General features: G+C 42.6%; 2 protein-coding genes and 1 non-coding gene across 9 annotated transcripts; all 3 read right to left on the bottom strand.

Annotated features, from left to right (window-relative positions):
* Nucleotides 1-19: 19 nt before the first annotated feature.
* On the bottom strand, nucleotides 20-6,182 carry c13h19orf47 (chromosome 13 C19orf47 homolog). 2 transcript variants are annotated; one of them, XM_028420584.1, is made up of 8 exons: nucleotides 6,125-6,182; nucleotides 5,024-5,111; nucleotides 4,799-4,913; nucleotides 4,444-4,525; nucleotides 3,684-3,809; nucleotides 3,424-3,573; nucleotides 1,867-1,940; nucleotides 20-1,794 (listed from the first exon to the last, which is right to left on the bottom strand). In XM_028420584.1, exons 1-8 carry the CDS (start codon nucleotides 6,177-6,179, stop codon nucleotides 1,243-1,245), a joined length of 1,242 nt encoding a protein of 413 aa, XP_028276385.1. In that variant the 5' UTR covers nucleotides 6,180-6,182; the 3' UTR covers nucleotides 20-1,242. The 2 variants fall into 2 exon arrangements, with proteins under 2 accessions (XP_028276385.1, XP_028276386.1); XM_028420585.1 differs by having other exon boundaries at nucleotides 3,499-3,573.
* Nucleotides 6,183-6,413: 231 nt separating this feature from the next.
* trnad-guc (transfer RNA aspartic acid (anticodon GUC)) lies at nucleotides 6,414-6,485 on the bottom strand. Its single transcript has one exon. It is a non-coding gene; the product is annotated as a tRNA-Asp (tRNA).
* A 1,949-nt stretch (nucleotides 6,486-8,434) lies between these two features.
* fosb (FBJ murine osteosarcoma viral oncogene homolog B) lies at nucleotides 8,435-14,436 on the bottom strand. Of its 6 annotated transcripts, none has more exons than XM_028420450.1 (6): nucleotides 14,165-14,436; nucleotides 13,742-13,929; nucleotides 12,356-12,739; nucleotides 12,112-12,219; nucleotides 11,388-11,711; nucleotides 8,435-11,230 (listed from the first exon to the last, which is right to left on the bottom strand). In XM_028420450.1, the coding sequence occupies exons 1-6, from the start codon at nucleotides 14,226-14,228 to the stop codon at nucleotides 11,165-11,167; spliced, it is 1,134 nt and encodes a 377-aa protein (XP_028276251.1). In that variant the 5' UTR covers nucleotides 14,229-14,436; the 3' UTR covers nucleotides 8,435-11,164. The 6 variants fall into 6 exon arrangements, with proteins under 6 accessions (XP_028276251.1, XP_028276252.1, XP_028276250.1 ...); XM_028420451.1 differs by having other exon boundaries at nucleotides 8,435-10,397; XM_028420449.1 differs by having other exon boundaries at nucleotides 8,435-11,711; nucleotides 13,742-13,980.
* Nucleotides 14,437-15,435: the final 999 nt, after the last annotated feature.

The following is a 15,435-nucleotide window of genomic DNA, read 5'->3' as shown; positions in this document are numbered from 1 at the left end:
GAAGATTTAAGACATCTTGACCCTTTTTTCTCATTTAATCATTTTCCAAGCACTTGTTTTCTCTCCGTATAACACTTCATAATGTGTTTTGCTTTTCTTTTTTTTTCTCGTAGTAAAAGTTCTTTAACGTGACATTTCCAAAATATTTACAGTGTAACAAAGTTGTGTTGAGTGAAATCTGAGTGCAACAGTACACAGGTGTTAACGACCCACACTGGGTCAGTGTGAACATCTACTGAAGCTACAGTGAGGTGGCCCCCTGACGCCAGGCCTGATGGCATCGCTGAGTTTCATTAGTTGGATACATGACACAAGAATGTCCACATAGAAAAATACGCAGCAGAGCAGGTTCTGCGCTGTGAGGAATCAAGTCTAACAAATCTATACATTGCATTTCAAAATGAACTGATCTGGCCTTCAAGTAGGTGGCAGTAAAAAAAAATGTTCAGTACTATGATAGAAAAGTTCGGAGCTGTGAACTTCTATTCCACAAAGCACAGAAGAAAATGAGGTGCAGAGCTTTTTCTAGATTCAAGTGTTCAACGAGGTTGTTCTGTTAAACTATTTGGATTTCCTTTATCGTTCACAAGTTCAGGGTCATCAGCACTTTTACACATTTCCTACTTTCAAAGCTCGATACAGGAGGTAATCTGATAAAAGTAACACAAGCAAAAGAGTTAACTATCACTTCTTGGCTAGTCCTATATCTGACTGCTGTCTGACGTTTTGGAAAATAAACAACACCTATATGTACAGTTTACTTTAAGATTTTTTAGGAAATTATTTAACATTCAAGCAAATACCAACAAAGTTGTCACATAATTCATCTTGGGGGAGCAAAACTACGTGTACGTTCATTTAGGAGAAATCTCAGGCAGCAGCATCCTTATCTGTGGAGTTAATGGGGTAAAACTAAAACCACTACCGTGGCAGCATGGTTAACATCATGCTCATGCCTTTAGCTTGCAAAAAATAAGATATGATTGACACACAAATAAAAGCTTTCTGGTTGTGCAACATAATACACAGTGAGTCCTCGTACACAAAGCTTAAACAGTTAACAAAGGTAAGCAGCATGACTTAATAATCCCTAAAGCTGCATTTAAATTTACACACCCACCCACTTAAAAAAGAAAAACATTATTAAAATCTTCAGTCCTGCGTGTAGCAAGGTAGGTGCACACGGGTGGTGATAAAAAATCTGTAAAGAATGTATACAAAGAGTCATTATTGTGGCGTGAGTTAGGGCTTCTTGTTGCCCAGTCTCTTAAAAACACTGATAGCCTTAATGTCCATCTGGGCTCCCACAGACTCTCCTCCTCCCCCTCCTGACGCCCCCTTGAGCCCAGTGCTGCTGCTCACCTTGGAGCTTGCTATGGTGGCTCTGTCCTGAGCTCTAGGCTTGGTGCTGGTCACGCTGTTGTCTTGTGTTTTAGGGGGTGCAGGTAACACAGGAGGGTTTGAGTGTGTGGCAGGAGGTTTGCCAAGTCTCTGAAGAACACTTACCTTGGCAGGGGGGAGACCGTTTGGGGAGGAAGATGAGGAAATGGGGGTATCAGAGGGAGGCAACTTGAACTTGCCTCCAAGGCGCCGCATGGTTGCAGGGGCTGGCTTTGTGGGTGCTGGCTCTTTCTTCTGAGATGGAGGGGGTTTCTTGAGGACGCCAGCATACTGCAGGACAGAATCGTCTCCATCGCTGTCATCATCTTCAGCTACGTTTCCAGCCATGTTTCCTGGCATCAACCTAGCTTGACTCTCATCTCCTCTGTCGAGACGACTGAACACACCGGTGGGCTACGAGAACACAACAACTCAGAAATGATCCTTATAACACACTGCCATTAAGATACATTGACCATGCCTTACCTTGGTATTACTTGTTGTCGTGTCTGCTGCCGATTCTGCTCCAAGTCTTGCAAACACAGAGGTACGTTTCAAACCTTTTAAAGAAAAGCAATAAACAGAATGTTTTGCACAAATATTGCTGTGACAGGCTGAGTGTGGGTGTTTTGGTCCTTTTCTTATTATTACTAACTGGCAGCAAGATGTAATCAGCTTCACATCTGTGCTCATATGACTTTGTTAACACACACCATATTTTCAACTTTGACATCACAATTTAAGGTCAGATCTGTTGCACTATTGTCAGTTTGTTTAGATGTATTTGGTCACTACTGCATTATATATATATATATTATATATTTTAGTCAACCTTAACCAGAGTTCATCTGGATGCAAGAAAAATACTTTGGAACCAACGAAGCCCTGCATGACAGCGTTCACACTTGTTTAAATGAAACATATATTTATGTAGCATTTTTTTATCTACACAAATGTACAGAAAACACATGCACTTCAAACAATTTAAGGTTAACCCCGGATTTACACTCCACGTGAAAGCGCAGTGTGGCGTTTTACGGATGTAATACGCCCGTCTGTCTCACAACATTAATTTACACCAGGAGCATTTCAGAAGCTTCGCATTGTGTAGCGCTGCCTCCACACTCTCGTGAAATTCACAGTCACGTAGTAATCTGCCGGTTAACGTCCTCTCTCATGTGTCAGGCTGGGTTACAGAGCAGTTACTGAAAACTCAGTTTACTCCCTCAACACACAGGACAGCTCCTCACCTTCCAGTCTGAGAACAGCTGCTGCTGCTTTCCTCCCTGGCTTTTCTTGTCTGATGTTGTCCTTATAAAAGCATGTTCATGTTCAAACTGAACCTCTCCTCGTACATGGCGGTGGCTGTTTCTCTGGCATAGCGATGTTAAATCAGTTAGAGTTCAGTCCAACAGTGTTTTATTTTGAAAATCCACCGGAAAGTCTTTTATTCTGGTGCTTGACTTCCTGTCTGCTCAATGTAGTTGGTGCAAATAGACGCATCTTGGGCACGACAAATCTCCAAAATAGAACTGCTGCACATCACTTGCAGATCAGCGCACAGCAGTGCTTCTGGGACGCTTCTAAAACGCGCTGCTATGCGGCTGGTGTAAACACTCTCATTGACTATAATGGAAGCGTTTCGCTGTGCTGCAGTTACGTTACGCTTTTACATCCGGTATAAATCTGGGGTAAGTGTCTGGCCCAGGGAACACATCGGCATGTCAGTAGACAGTAATAAGTGTATTTAGAGTATGCTCTGATTTTTCAGCTGAGAAAATTTGCTGACCCAAACTCATGCCAGGAAGAAGACAGTCAAGTAGAATCTGGCTGATGTGGGAAAAACAAGCAAAGTTTGACAGAAAGAATGATTGCGTTGCAGTGAGACGTTAGTAACGTTAGTAAAGACAGGCAACGGAAACACAAAAGCACCACAAGTTCTGGCTCTGCTTTTCAGCACTGAATCAGCGTTTTCAGTTTAAGTATTGATTAGTTGTAGTGAGTAGCACCAAATTGTCGGCGAGACCACTGGGTCCAGCCTACCTTTTTTGGCCTGCTGGGCCAGGATTCGGCGTGTACGAGGCGTGGTGCCCTTGGGCATGTTGATGATGTACTTGCCTTCCATCTCAGCTGTCACGCGCCGGCGCTTCACTGCTGGCAAACCATTCCCTTCATCAGCGGGCTGACTTACAACTGACAGACAAAATGGGGGGGTAAATGAGGATCAAACAAAGGTAAAAAGGTGAGGGGCAGTAATGAGAGGACTGAATGATTGGATCGAAGAAACTTTCCAATAAATCTACCTGCTTTGTTACTCTTGTTTGTTTGCATGTTGGACACTGTGATGGAGAGGCGGTTGTCAGGTCGACGGGCTGGAGTGACAGGTGGGGAGTCATGGCTCAAAGCATTGGCAATCATACGGGTGGCAGCTAAGAAAGAGAAAGAGAACATTCTAAATAAGCTGTAATGTAACTTTTCTTCATGTTCTGTGCCAATGACAAGACTGAGGACAGCTGGGCTTCACAGTTCTAGGTGTAAGTCCTTTTTAAAGGGCTAAAATTTAAAGAGGGCATAAAAGAACACTTTGTTAACCAGTGAGGTGCTGAACATTTTGTACAGCCTAGCATGGAGGGCAACAAGATACAACTAGTTACATCAAATGAGACTCTGGCTATGGATGACATTATACAAGGGATCTCAGACAGATGTCTGAATTTATCTTTTGTTCAAGGAGGTAAAAGATATACTGATATGTACAAACAACAGTTTTAACTGCTCTATCTCATCCACTTAACCCACCTCTGAATCATGGTAAGTGACATGAGTGGCTCACTTGTTACTGCAGACAAACCACATCAGGCTAAAACTAATGATTCATATTGCTTCTGGCTGGACTGACTAACGGGTCACCCTGTTGTGTCAGTCTAGTTAGCCACCAAATGTAGTACAAATTAAAAATCTAACACATAGAAAACATAGTTTGACAATTCTGCACTAGACTGCAGTTAAGCTTTGCTTTGAAAAACCCAACAATGCTGTCAAATGTGTAAAATAGATACTTACGAGTATTGGCAGTTCTTCTGAGCTCAGCCTTAACACTTGTCTGTCCTGAGGAGATGGCTTCCGTTGCCATTTTGCACATGTCCTGAAAATAGGAAGGCAGGACATAAATAGTCAAGTTACATACTGCAAAGCAGTAGATTTTTCTGTCTGTTACAGCACTCTCTTGCAGAAACAGACAAATCTTCTCAAATATTCAGATGAGCAGATTAAGACATACATCCCTTGAATTCTCTTACTGCACTGTGATACAGTCACACTTATAATGTAAAAAACGGCAGCTTAAAATGCACATGCAGCAGGTTGGTGCTGATATAACAAATCCTTTGCAATATTTTACCATTACGTCGGGTCTCACCTGTCTGTAGACCTGCTTGGCATGTTTAAGAATGGCAATGATGTCACCAACGACAGTAATGCCAAGGTCCATCATGATGTCTTTACTGAGGTCCATTAGCATGTTCTTTTGAATTCTGCGGAGGCATAAACAATAAAAATAATAACGTACACATGGTAACAGTAAGGTTCAGTCTCCTGAATGAGAATATAATAAGAGGTTTGTGGAATAGGGACTGAAACGTACCTGTTGTCCACAAAGGAAACTGCATAAGTGACAGCAAGACCAGCTGGTATCCCTGCATCCTTAAAAAACTGAATCCACTCTGAGGTGGCTAAACAGGAGAAAGAGACACACTATTCCATTAAACAGTAACAGACACAATGTTACAAAAAAAACACAAATAAAGCACATGGAACCTGCAATGGTTCAAACTACTGCTAAACACAGTTTAATTTTTTATTGTGCCTGTAAGCATAACAATATTAGACCAGCCTCTTCAATGTAAACAGAATACAGTTTCACAGCAGGATTGGGTCACTGGCAAGACTGTACTCATAAGTGGGAGCAGGAGAGAGGCCTGACACACATTCTGCCTTTGGGGAATGTTAAACCCGAGGAGACAGCAGCCTGCTGAGTTCTGACGGTACTAACACATGCTGACCATGGCCAGCTGTAGGTTATTTATAACAGCAATTATGAAACGTCTTGTGGCGTGAGTAACAGATAGAGAGTGAATGGATGGAGCAGAGCAGCTGCCAAAATAATGGCTCTGTCCTGTTCTGTCCTGACTGCTGAGTGATGATGTTAGCCACACAAAGACAAGATTCACACCGTAGATAAACTCCTATTATACTCCGATTTCTGAAAGTTAGAAACACAATCAACAGCACAGGAGATGCTTTTAAAAGACAATGCAGGATTATGGCGCTACATTACATAACACTCTCATTCAACCGTGAAAATCCAATGTTCTGATCTGATTTTGATGCGAGGCTTGTTGGCTAACGTTAGCACAGGACGATGAGATAACCAGCTTAACCCATTCACAAGTAAATTAATCAGCATCCACCGCACTCACCTCGTGTTGCGTAAATTGCCATTAAACATGAAGTTACACATTAGACGCAAAATATGAACCCACTAAGAGAATCGTTTGGTTAGCATTCTGTGTTAGCATTGCCTTGGCGGTTGCTAGAGCCGCGACTTCAACGGCATTCGCGGCCACTTCCCGCAACGGCTATCAATCGAAACGGTGGTATTTTTTTAGTTCATATAATTCTAATTGATGTTTAACTAGTATTTAAAATTATTAACACCGGCTAGCCGGGGCCTTTATGCTCTCACCTGTTGTCACAGACGCCATGTTTACGACGAATGTGGGTAGTGACGTCAGTCGCATCCGGAAAGCTTTCTCAAGTCCCGTGACGTGACTTCCGGATAGACTAAAAGTGTTAAAGTTTTGTGTATATGGCCGCTAGAGGGCGACGCAGACTGCTGACTCGCCCCGAATGTCTTCACCAATCAGTCTTTATCACATTTATAACATCTACACTACGGTTCAGATTAAGATTAAGAATACTTTATTAGTCCCACAATGGGGAAATTGCATAAAAATTAATTAATAATTAATAACCTCCCCGTCGGGGAATCGAACCCCGGTCTTCCGCGTGACAGGCGGAGATACTGTCCACTATACTAACGAGGATTGCGGCTGACAACACGTGTGACACAGACTTTTAGTCATATATTTATAAACATAAACGCTGTCTTATACGTTGTTTTATAGCCTAGGCCTATTTGACATCACAAGATAGACTACATGATAATGCCGCTTTAGCCTGGAAAAGGGAAAATATTTTTACCCCATTTTTTGTTATTTTCACTTCTCTGATATTTTACAGAATTAATGAAAAATAGTAATGATCATTTTTGATGTGAAGAAAATAGCTAACTGCAGTTCAAAAATACACATGATCATGTCAGTCCTGCATTCTCAACTCAAAACAACAAAGACAGCAATTGACTTTGTTACATAATATACAAAATTATAATGAAATCAATAAAGGTACAGCATTGTAAAAGACATGTAACTTATAATATGGTGTTTATTTATGTAATTCTTCACAAATTGGAATGAATGGCATCTGATCAAACCATCATTAAAGGACACAGCTCACCCAGCTTTTGCAGTCTTAGAAAGAAGAAGAAAAAAAGAAAATGTAAAAACCTTTTGGGATCGCAAAGAGGACCAAAGGTCGAAATATGAATGCTGAGGATCAGAATGCAGAGACTGCAAAAGTGATGTGGCAAATACGTCAAACACTTTGGTCCTCTTCTAAAGTAAAAATAAACAAAGATACAGTTATAAAAATAGGTAAACAGTACTATAATGTGCAGAAACTAATAAGTTAAATCATATGCACTGAAAAATAGATAATTTGATATCAGAGCACCTTCATTAGAAATGTATTTATCCATACTCCTTAAATGACATCTTTTAATTTAGTTTCTTTGGGCCATTCGAAATACATCAGATCATCTTTATCATATATCTCATGTAAGAGTCCAACTTTGTAACGTTTTCTAAAAAATAAAATAAAATACAGAGCACAGTTTTAAAGAATAATGAGACTGATACAAACAACAACGGCCCTCTAAAGTCGAGAAACCCTCCAAGCATGTGTCAAAAAAATCACTTCTAGATATCTTTATGAAGATTGTTTCAAAACTAAATTTTACTTCAGATATAGGATACGTTTTAATACTGTAACAAAATAATTGAAGCAATACATCATCACACTTGACATAGAGTAGCAGTCAGTTTGATCACCGCATGATTTGCTACATCATGTTCATCCAAGAGGACAATAAGTATTGCATTTCATAAGAGGGAGTTTATGGATTCAGAGCGCATATGGGAAGTGTGGAAAAATAGAAATACATAGCAACATTCACCTCATCATAGAAAAATAGGAAAGCTATAATAATAGTTAGCGCTATAACCATTGTATAGTACAGGTAAGTGCAGGCAGATTCTCTGGTAGCTGTTTCCCCTTCCAATTCATTAGCAACCCATGTGTGATTGTAACCTTACAAATACTTAAAGCAAAGACACTTCAATCCAAAACAAAGAAATCAGGCAGAGGAATGGATCTGTTAGGGCATAAGAGTGGAGTGCAGGTACAGTACAAAGGCCCACTGAGGTCTGTTTATCACACTTTAAGATGTAGCAGGCAGTTGTGGGTAAACTATGGTGAAATCACAGAATGATTACTGAGCTTCAGCCGCTGGGAATTCACTGTTATTGGCTTCCATTCAGAATAAAAATCCATTTGCCTGGAGCCTCAGCAATGGCATTGTCTAACCTTCCACCATTCATCATCATCATCATCTTATCATCATCATTAGAGTCTAATATTAGTAGCACCACAAAAACCTATATACATGAGAACTATTGAATATGTTTTATGCTTATTCTGACACCAGAAAATAAGATTATTCTCATCACATTTGCATTTGGAGGGAAATCAAAAAGGCATCTTCAACATCTGTACAAACACAATCAACATTTATATCAAAAAACAAGGAGGTCTGCCCCTCATCTGACCACCAACAGCCACATTTAAACAAACATTTATGGCATTCACCTCGTCATTCTGTTCAATAAACATGTTTATTTGTTGAAAATAAATCTTCTAATCCAGCAAATACAGTAACAAGTCTTTTCTTTTTTTTTGGGATAAATCTCAACATGTCCATCAATCAAGACCGCTAAACACATATAATTCTGTAAATATCAAAGACTGATATGTTCATACTGGACAAAGAAATGCATACAGGGTATGAAATACTTTTGCTTTTTTCCTTAAAAATGAAACTGATTAGTCACAATGTTGTCTTCCGAACACTTTTAATATGTGCATCCACCACGCTGCTTTTTTTTTTCTTCCTCATTTTGTGCTGGCATTAAGGTGTCAGTAGCTTTGGGACAGACCTCACAGAAAAAAACAAAAAACAAAAAAAAACAAAAGGCGTCACCACCTTCTTACATCATCAATATAAACACACATTTAATGTAACTTGTATAGTGCTTTATATTGTTTATAAAACATAAATACACATTGACAGAGGCAGTGAGATCGTGCTTCATGTTGAGGGACAGGGCAGTACTTTAAATTTATTATAGTTTTTTTTGTTCCTTTAGAAAAATATTCTTTTTATCATTTTATCTTGTTCTTCATTGACAAAAATATCCCATTTAGATCTGTAAGACATTCATACTTTACAATCATGGTACATACACTTATATATACATGTTACCTGTATATATATGTACGTGTATACAGACTTATATATTTTTTTTTGAAGTGCACAACATGCCTCTAAAGTTGCCAAATGAAAATACAATAAAATAATAATGAAACAATAGTTACAATGCAATAATAATAGTAACAGATATGCTGAAATCTCCCGATTAGAACAACAAAAAATACAAAAATAAAAACACAAGAAACGGCAACGGTACAAGAGAAAGCAGATGTCAATGCAAAACAATGAAACACACAAACAAACATAAACATTAAAATATATATATATAAGGCTTCTCATTAAAACGTACAGGAAAAACAAATTCTACAAATTCACAGGCGAAGAAAAGGACGCTAACTCCACAACGTCAGTCCACGTGCTCTCCCCTTTCTCCTTTTTTTGTTTGCAGATCTTACTTTTGTGCTCGCTTGCTGCTTCAACCTCAATAAAGAAAGAAATAAACGGGCCAGGTGTCTCAGAGTGGACGCACTCACAATAAACACACCCCAACCCCATCTCACCACTTAGAGAAGCAGGGAGGTGCTGAGACCGCTGAGCCCAACGTTTAGAGGTTGTCTGAATCAATACAAAAAAACCCCAACATCTCTCCTCTGAATAAAGGCATCTCTTCACATCTGATTGATTCTGAGAAAAACTTGGAGCTGGTGTGCTGCAATAAAAAGTCTGTATCTTCAGTTCAGAGACTTAAAAGCGATGGTTTGAATGTACGAATGTAGGCCCAGGGTGATGAGGCTCTGTGGTATGGAGGTGTTTTTACTGAGGTCACCCTTCCACAGAATTGGCAAGAGCAGAAGTTTTTTTTTCCTCCTTTCTTTTTTTTTGCTTTGTTTTTAACATTTGGCTCTTTCTTTGTTTTCAGCTTTTGGTTCCAAAAAAATCAATGGTCAGGATGAGAGTGAACCGCCACCCAGACTCTGATCTGAGTCTGTCCGTGTGGCTTTCACTTCCTGCTAGATCTCTCTTGATCCTTACTTCTCATCCAGCCTCACAAACTGATGTGTCTGCTCTTCATCGTGTGGACAACATGAAAAATGGCTCAGCAGAAGAAAGTGGCATCCATCTTGCACTTTGTGATCAATCAATTATGTGCGTGTTAAAAAGTATTTAGCTGCTGTTCACTGTAAGGACTCGAGCATAGCGCTCCAAGAAAAAGGTTCTTCTGTTTGGGTAGGCTTGCATCCATGTCCTTGTGTGACAGGGTGCAAAGGGGGCAAGTTAGTTGGGTCCGCTTTCACTCAAGGTCCCAGGGGCTGGAGGGGGTCTTCGGGCTCTCGAGGGTTGAAGGAGACTTCAGAGAGAGGGAGAAACATAGAGACAGAAGAGGAGAAAACAGAGATGGGTAGAGATGGGTTGCATGGCAGGTAGGCAGACGGAAGAAGAAGATTTTTTGTTTTTTTTGTTTTAAAAAAGGAACGAGAGAAGAAAGCACAAGGTTTAGTGGAGGCTGTGATACTCAGATCCCCAACTTGCCAGGTCCAAACAGCAAATGATGAAGCAGAGGGAAGTCGAGCAGATGAAGAGTTAGAGGTGAGCGAGAGATCAGCAGTCTGTCTCCAGAACAAAGTGTCCTTCGTTCCTGTTTCAGATTTGCACAAATACATTCAGCGAAAGGAGGAAGGGAGGAAAGGATGGAAAAGGGATGAGAGCAGGAGCACTGGAGGAGAGGCGACCGACAGAGGGAACAAGGTGGGGGCACTTGTGCTTGTTGGTGTGCAACATGATGGTGTATCTTAAGACTGGCAACATGGACGGTTATTTTTTTTCATTCTTGTCCAATTGCAAATATTCTGCTTAATACAAAATGAGAATTTATTCATTGTCTAAGCTGAATGTTAAAGGTTAGATCTGATGTGCAGCTATTTGTATGGCTCTTGATTAGAATGTGTAAACTTTTACCCAATCAGATACAAATGATTGGTTTTTTCTCAATCTGTGAGACTGACTGGTACTGTGCATGTACATGTCTCAGCCTCTACTTCCAGCGGGTGTAATGTGTGTTCATGTTAATATGTGTATGTCTGTCGGTTAGTCAGAGCGCCAGCAGCGAGGGCGAGTTCAGGGAATCAGATGACTGCTCGCTACTGCTGTTCCGCTGGTTGGCACTGACCCCGCAGGCTCCCTCTGGGTAGGTGAACACAAATGAAGATGTGTATGAGGTGTTGTAGCTGCCAATGGCCGCACCGTCATGGTTAACACCACCACCACTGTCGCTGGCCATAAGGCATGGCCCACCAGGTGCTGGCTCAGTCGAGCCATAGAAAGAACTAGAAAACTCTACCTCCTGCATTATTCCCGGCTGAGGCTGCTGCTGGACTTGCTGCTGCTGAACTGGAGGCTGGGACTGTGTGGAGGCTGGATGGGCTGTGTAGGCAGGAGGCAGATAGAAAGAGTCTTCCTTCACAGTCAAGCCCACAATGGAGACTGGAGGTTGTAAGGTCTGAGGGGCGAGCTGGGCTGAGCCCGGCTGAGGCTGCTCCTGGTACGAGATCTTACAGTTTGGCTGGTGAGCCACCAGGACAAACTCCAGGCGCTCCTTCTCCTTCTGCAGCTCTGAGATCTCAGCCTCCAGCTCGGCCTTCTCCTCCTCCAGTATGTCAGTCTCCTGTGGGTGGGGGAGGTGGATAAGGGAACAAGACAAAGGTGGGTGAAATAGAGGAGGGAGCAGGATGGAGAGAAGATGGATGTTAGCGATACCAAACTTCGACTGAGTGTCTGTGGAGGTGGATGCATTTATCCCAGCAGAACCCCCCCTCCCCCTTCCCCTGCAGTTTTATATATAAAGTGCTTTAATTAGGCCATAAATAACACAGTTACAATAGTCTGTCATTATGACTATAATTGTCTGCACCACCGCTAAACATCCCTATACAATCATCCTCTCTCTTATATACACACACATGGAGACATTTATTAACACACTCCAGGATGCTATGACGGGGTAACATTAAATATGTAATTATGCTCATCACTCATTCTGGCAGTGAAAACATGGCCGAGCTCACCGACTGCAGTCTGTCTGTGAGTTCTCGTCTGCGGTTTCTGCATTTGGCAGCAGCCAGCTTGTTTCTCTCTCGGCGAACACGCCTCTTTTCTTCCTCCTCAGGTGTTAGCTGTGATGAAGCAGAGAGTAGATTAAGAGTCAGCGGCAGACACACTGGACACTTTAATGTGTATCTACAGTAGACAAAGAGTGCATGCGTATCATGCGAGGGTCAACAATCACACTGTCCAAGCACACAAACTTACTAACACACCAACATCTCCATCTTCACTCACAGACTCGTCTCGTGTACGGCGGCTGCGGGTTCTGGACTGACGGATGGGACCTGGTGCTGGCCCTGGAGTGTCTGAACTTGGTGGGGTGAAACCAGACCCTGAGGAATAACTGGGGCCTGGCATGTCATACGGGTCAACCAGTGACACCGGCTGGGTCATGGTCGTGGTGCCAGTGGAGCCAATCTGTCCAGAGGCCTGGGAGGAGATGAGGGTCGGCTGTACCATCCACTGCAAGTCCTGGCTGGTGGTGATGGCGGTGACGGTGGGCACAAATGAACTGGGCATCTCACCTCCGACACTAGCGCCTGGCCCGCTGTCCACAATGCTCAAGCCAGCGCCTGCTGACACACACTCCTACATATGGAGATAAGAAGAATTCAGTTTTACAGAGCAGCAAACACATCGGACTGAATCAGTGATGGTTTATTATTATTATAAATGCTTGAGATACATATAACAGAATACCTGTAGATCATTTTATTGATGTTACAGGTGATTGTTCAGGTTTTAAAAAATTAAAACAAGTCTCAAAAATTAGTAGAAAAAAAGAAAACAGCTGATCTAATTTAAGAGTGAAAAACTTTAGGAGCAATAAAAAAACAGCCATAAACTTTGTCCTAATTTGTCTAAATCTGTATTTGTTGCTGTGTCACTATTTTCTGTCCGGTTTACATTAGAGGAGGAGAATCGACTCCGCATTAATATTCATTTAAAAGCCTGTTAAGACATTGGGACAGGCGGTTCTAAAGAGCGGCCGCCTCGACCAATCAGCGTCTGTCAGTAAGCGTCTCCCCCTCCCCCTTCCTCCTCCCCCGTCACACCCCCGGTGTTCCCCTTGGCAACGCGACGTAGCGCTTCCAAAATAGAACTCGCATTTACGTCACGGCGAGGTCTGTGAGAGGAGAGCGGAGCGCGTGGAAGGAGAGAAGCGGGCGGGCGGTGGAGGGGGCGGGGCCTCGCCGCTGACGTGGAGAGTTCCAGCTCCCTGTCATCCGCTCTGCGGCATGCTGTGAACGGAGCACGTTGCTACAGCCGCTGCCGAGGCTACACTACAAGCAACTGGTGGATCGGTACTGAGTCCTGCCAGCCTGCTCATGACTGACAGCAGGAACACATGCTTCCTGTGTTTACACACCACAATAACGATAGGAAACAAGCCCGAGTACAGTTTCAATCTTTGCTCTTTATATATTATTTTTTTCCCTAACACACACTGTGCATTAGATTTAGTTAGAATAACAATGTACAACACGCATCTCAGACCTGCATTGAGCTGAACACGCATCCTGCTATATGTTTTTTTTTTTTCAGACACTTGTTGCATGCATTTATTTTTATATATCCCAGCAGTCTTACCTGCGGAGCACTGGTGGTCGGCGGGCTCCCAAAGGAGTCCACGGAGGAAAGGTACTGGGACTCTATGGATGGAGAGGAGCTTCCACGGGATCCGCTGTCGGGGTCGCCGGGGAACCCTTGGTACATCTCCCCGGAGGGACCGAGAGAGAACGAGACACCTGCAGTTACCGGAGAGAGCGCGATGTCACCTGCAGCGGCAGGGCAGCGGCACACACAAGATGATTACTAAAGGTGGTGTACTGAAAGGAGAGAACGGCTGGTGTTACAGGCAGTGCGGCTGGATTTAAAAAGTACTTCTTTCACGGATCTGAGGCGCTGGGACGGGCAGCAGCTGCTTTGACCTACTTTAAAACCCGTGATTTATCAAACTCACACATTTTAAATACACCACACTGTATGTAGTACACATGAAGTCTGACTTACCGTAGCTGAACTTTCTGTTATTCCCCGGTGAAATGCTCTTGGTTTCTTTCCAGAAAAGTTGCATGAATAAGCTTAATCCAGTTCCCCGCGTTCACGGGGAAAAAGCGTCCGGGTTGAATCTGTTGAGGAGGTCCTCCCGTTTAGCTTTAAATCCTCGGAGCCTTCTCCCTCATCTGCTCGTTAAGACTTGCGATTATACATCCATAAAGAGCGCTCACAGCACGCCGGAGGACGTTATAGCTATTACGGTGCACAGTGGCAGATCTTGTCCTATGAATGAATCTATCCTCGAGTACAAGCAAGGCATTTCTAGGGGCTAAGTCCCGCCTCGGAGTTCCGCTGACGTACATGCCCATATTTGTCTCTGGTGTTGTGTTTGGTATCCTTGGTGACGTTGAGGGATTCCCTCTCCCACAGAAATGGACCAGAAGCTCACCTCGTCGACGGATAATAATAGACATTTTTTTTATAATATCACATGCACCAGATATTTCTCACCGTCTGACAATTTCTGATAGGAAATTTTAAGAAACTTGAGTGATAAATATGGAAAGCATTTATTTAGGACTGTGTGCGTCTGAGTATATTGGAACATTTTTGGTCATGGCTGTATGGGAACATCTATACTACTTTATTAGATATATGTGGGCAGTGTTACCTTTTATGGGCCAGGTTAGTCTCATTGTATCCACTTTAGACGCTCTATATATCATTTAGATTATAAGCTGGAAAATACCAGAAGGTATGTACAATGGTTTATTTATGCAGCACTCAGAGCTCTGGACGGAATCCCGTCAGCGTGCAGGGGAAATCCTGCTGCTGAAAAGTTTCTCAGGACACGCCCTCGGGAGCCCTCTGAGCTGGAGAGCTTAACGTCTAATGAAAGGAAAGCCTCCTTTTCATCTGTGCCCGAACACTCCCTAACCCTCCCAGGTACAACGCCAAGTATGGATTTACTGCAGGTTGAGAAATACACAATGGGTATAATCTGCTATGGATTTTAGTGTAGGCAAGAGTCTGAGCAGTCTAACTTCACACCAGAGAGAGAGAGAGAGACATTAATTGGTAAACAGCAGTGTTATTCTGACATGGACAGTGGGCAGCAGTGACGGAAATCAGTGCCTGTCATTGCAAACATCACTCGGACGAGCAGAAAGTGATTCATTATTATAGCCTACATGCGGACACTAGTGGGAATGTGGCAGGTGGGAGTTTGGCTTTGGTAAGAAATGGGGGGTGGGGTAGTTATTCCACTCAATGCGGGAAGACTG

The sequence above is a fragment of the Parambassis ranga genome, chromosome 13 (assembly GCF_900634625.1).
Source record: "Parambassis ranga chromosome 13, fParRan2.1, whole genome shotgun sequence".
Lineage (NCBI taxonomy): Eukaryota > Metazoa > Chordata > Actinopteri > Ambassidae > Parambassis > Parambassis ranga.
The sequence above is the reverse complement of the archived record's forward strand: the minus strand, read 5'-3'. Positions and strand labels throughout refer to the sequence as shown.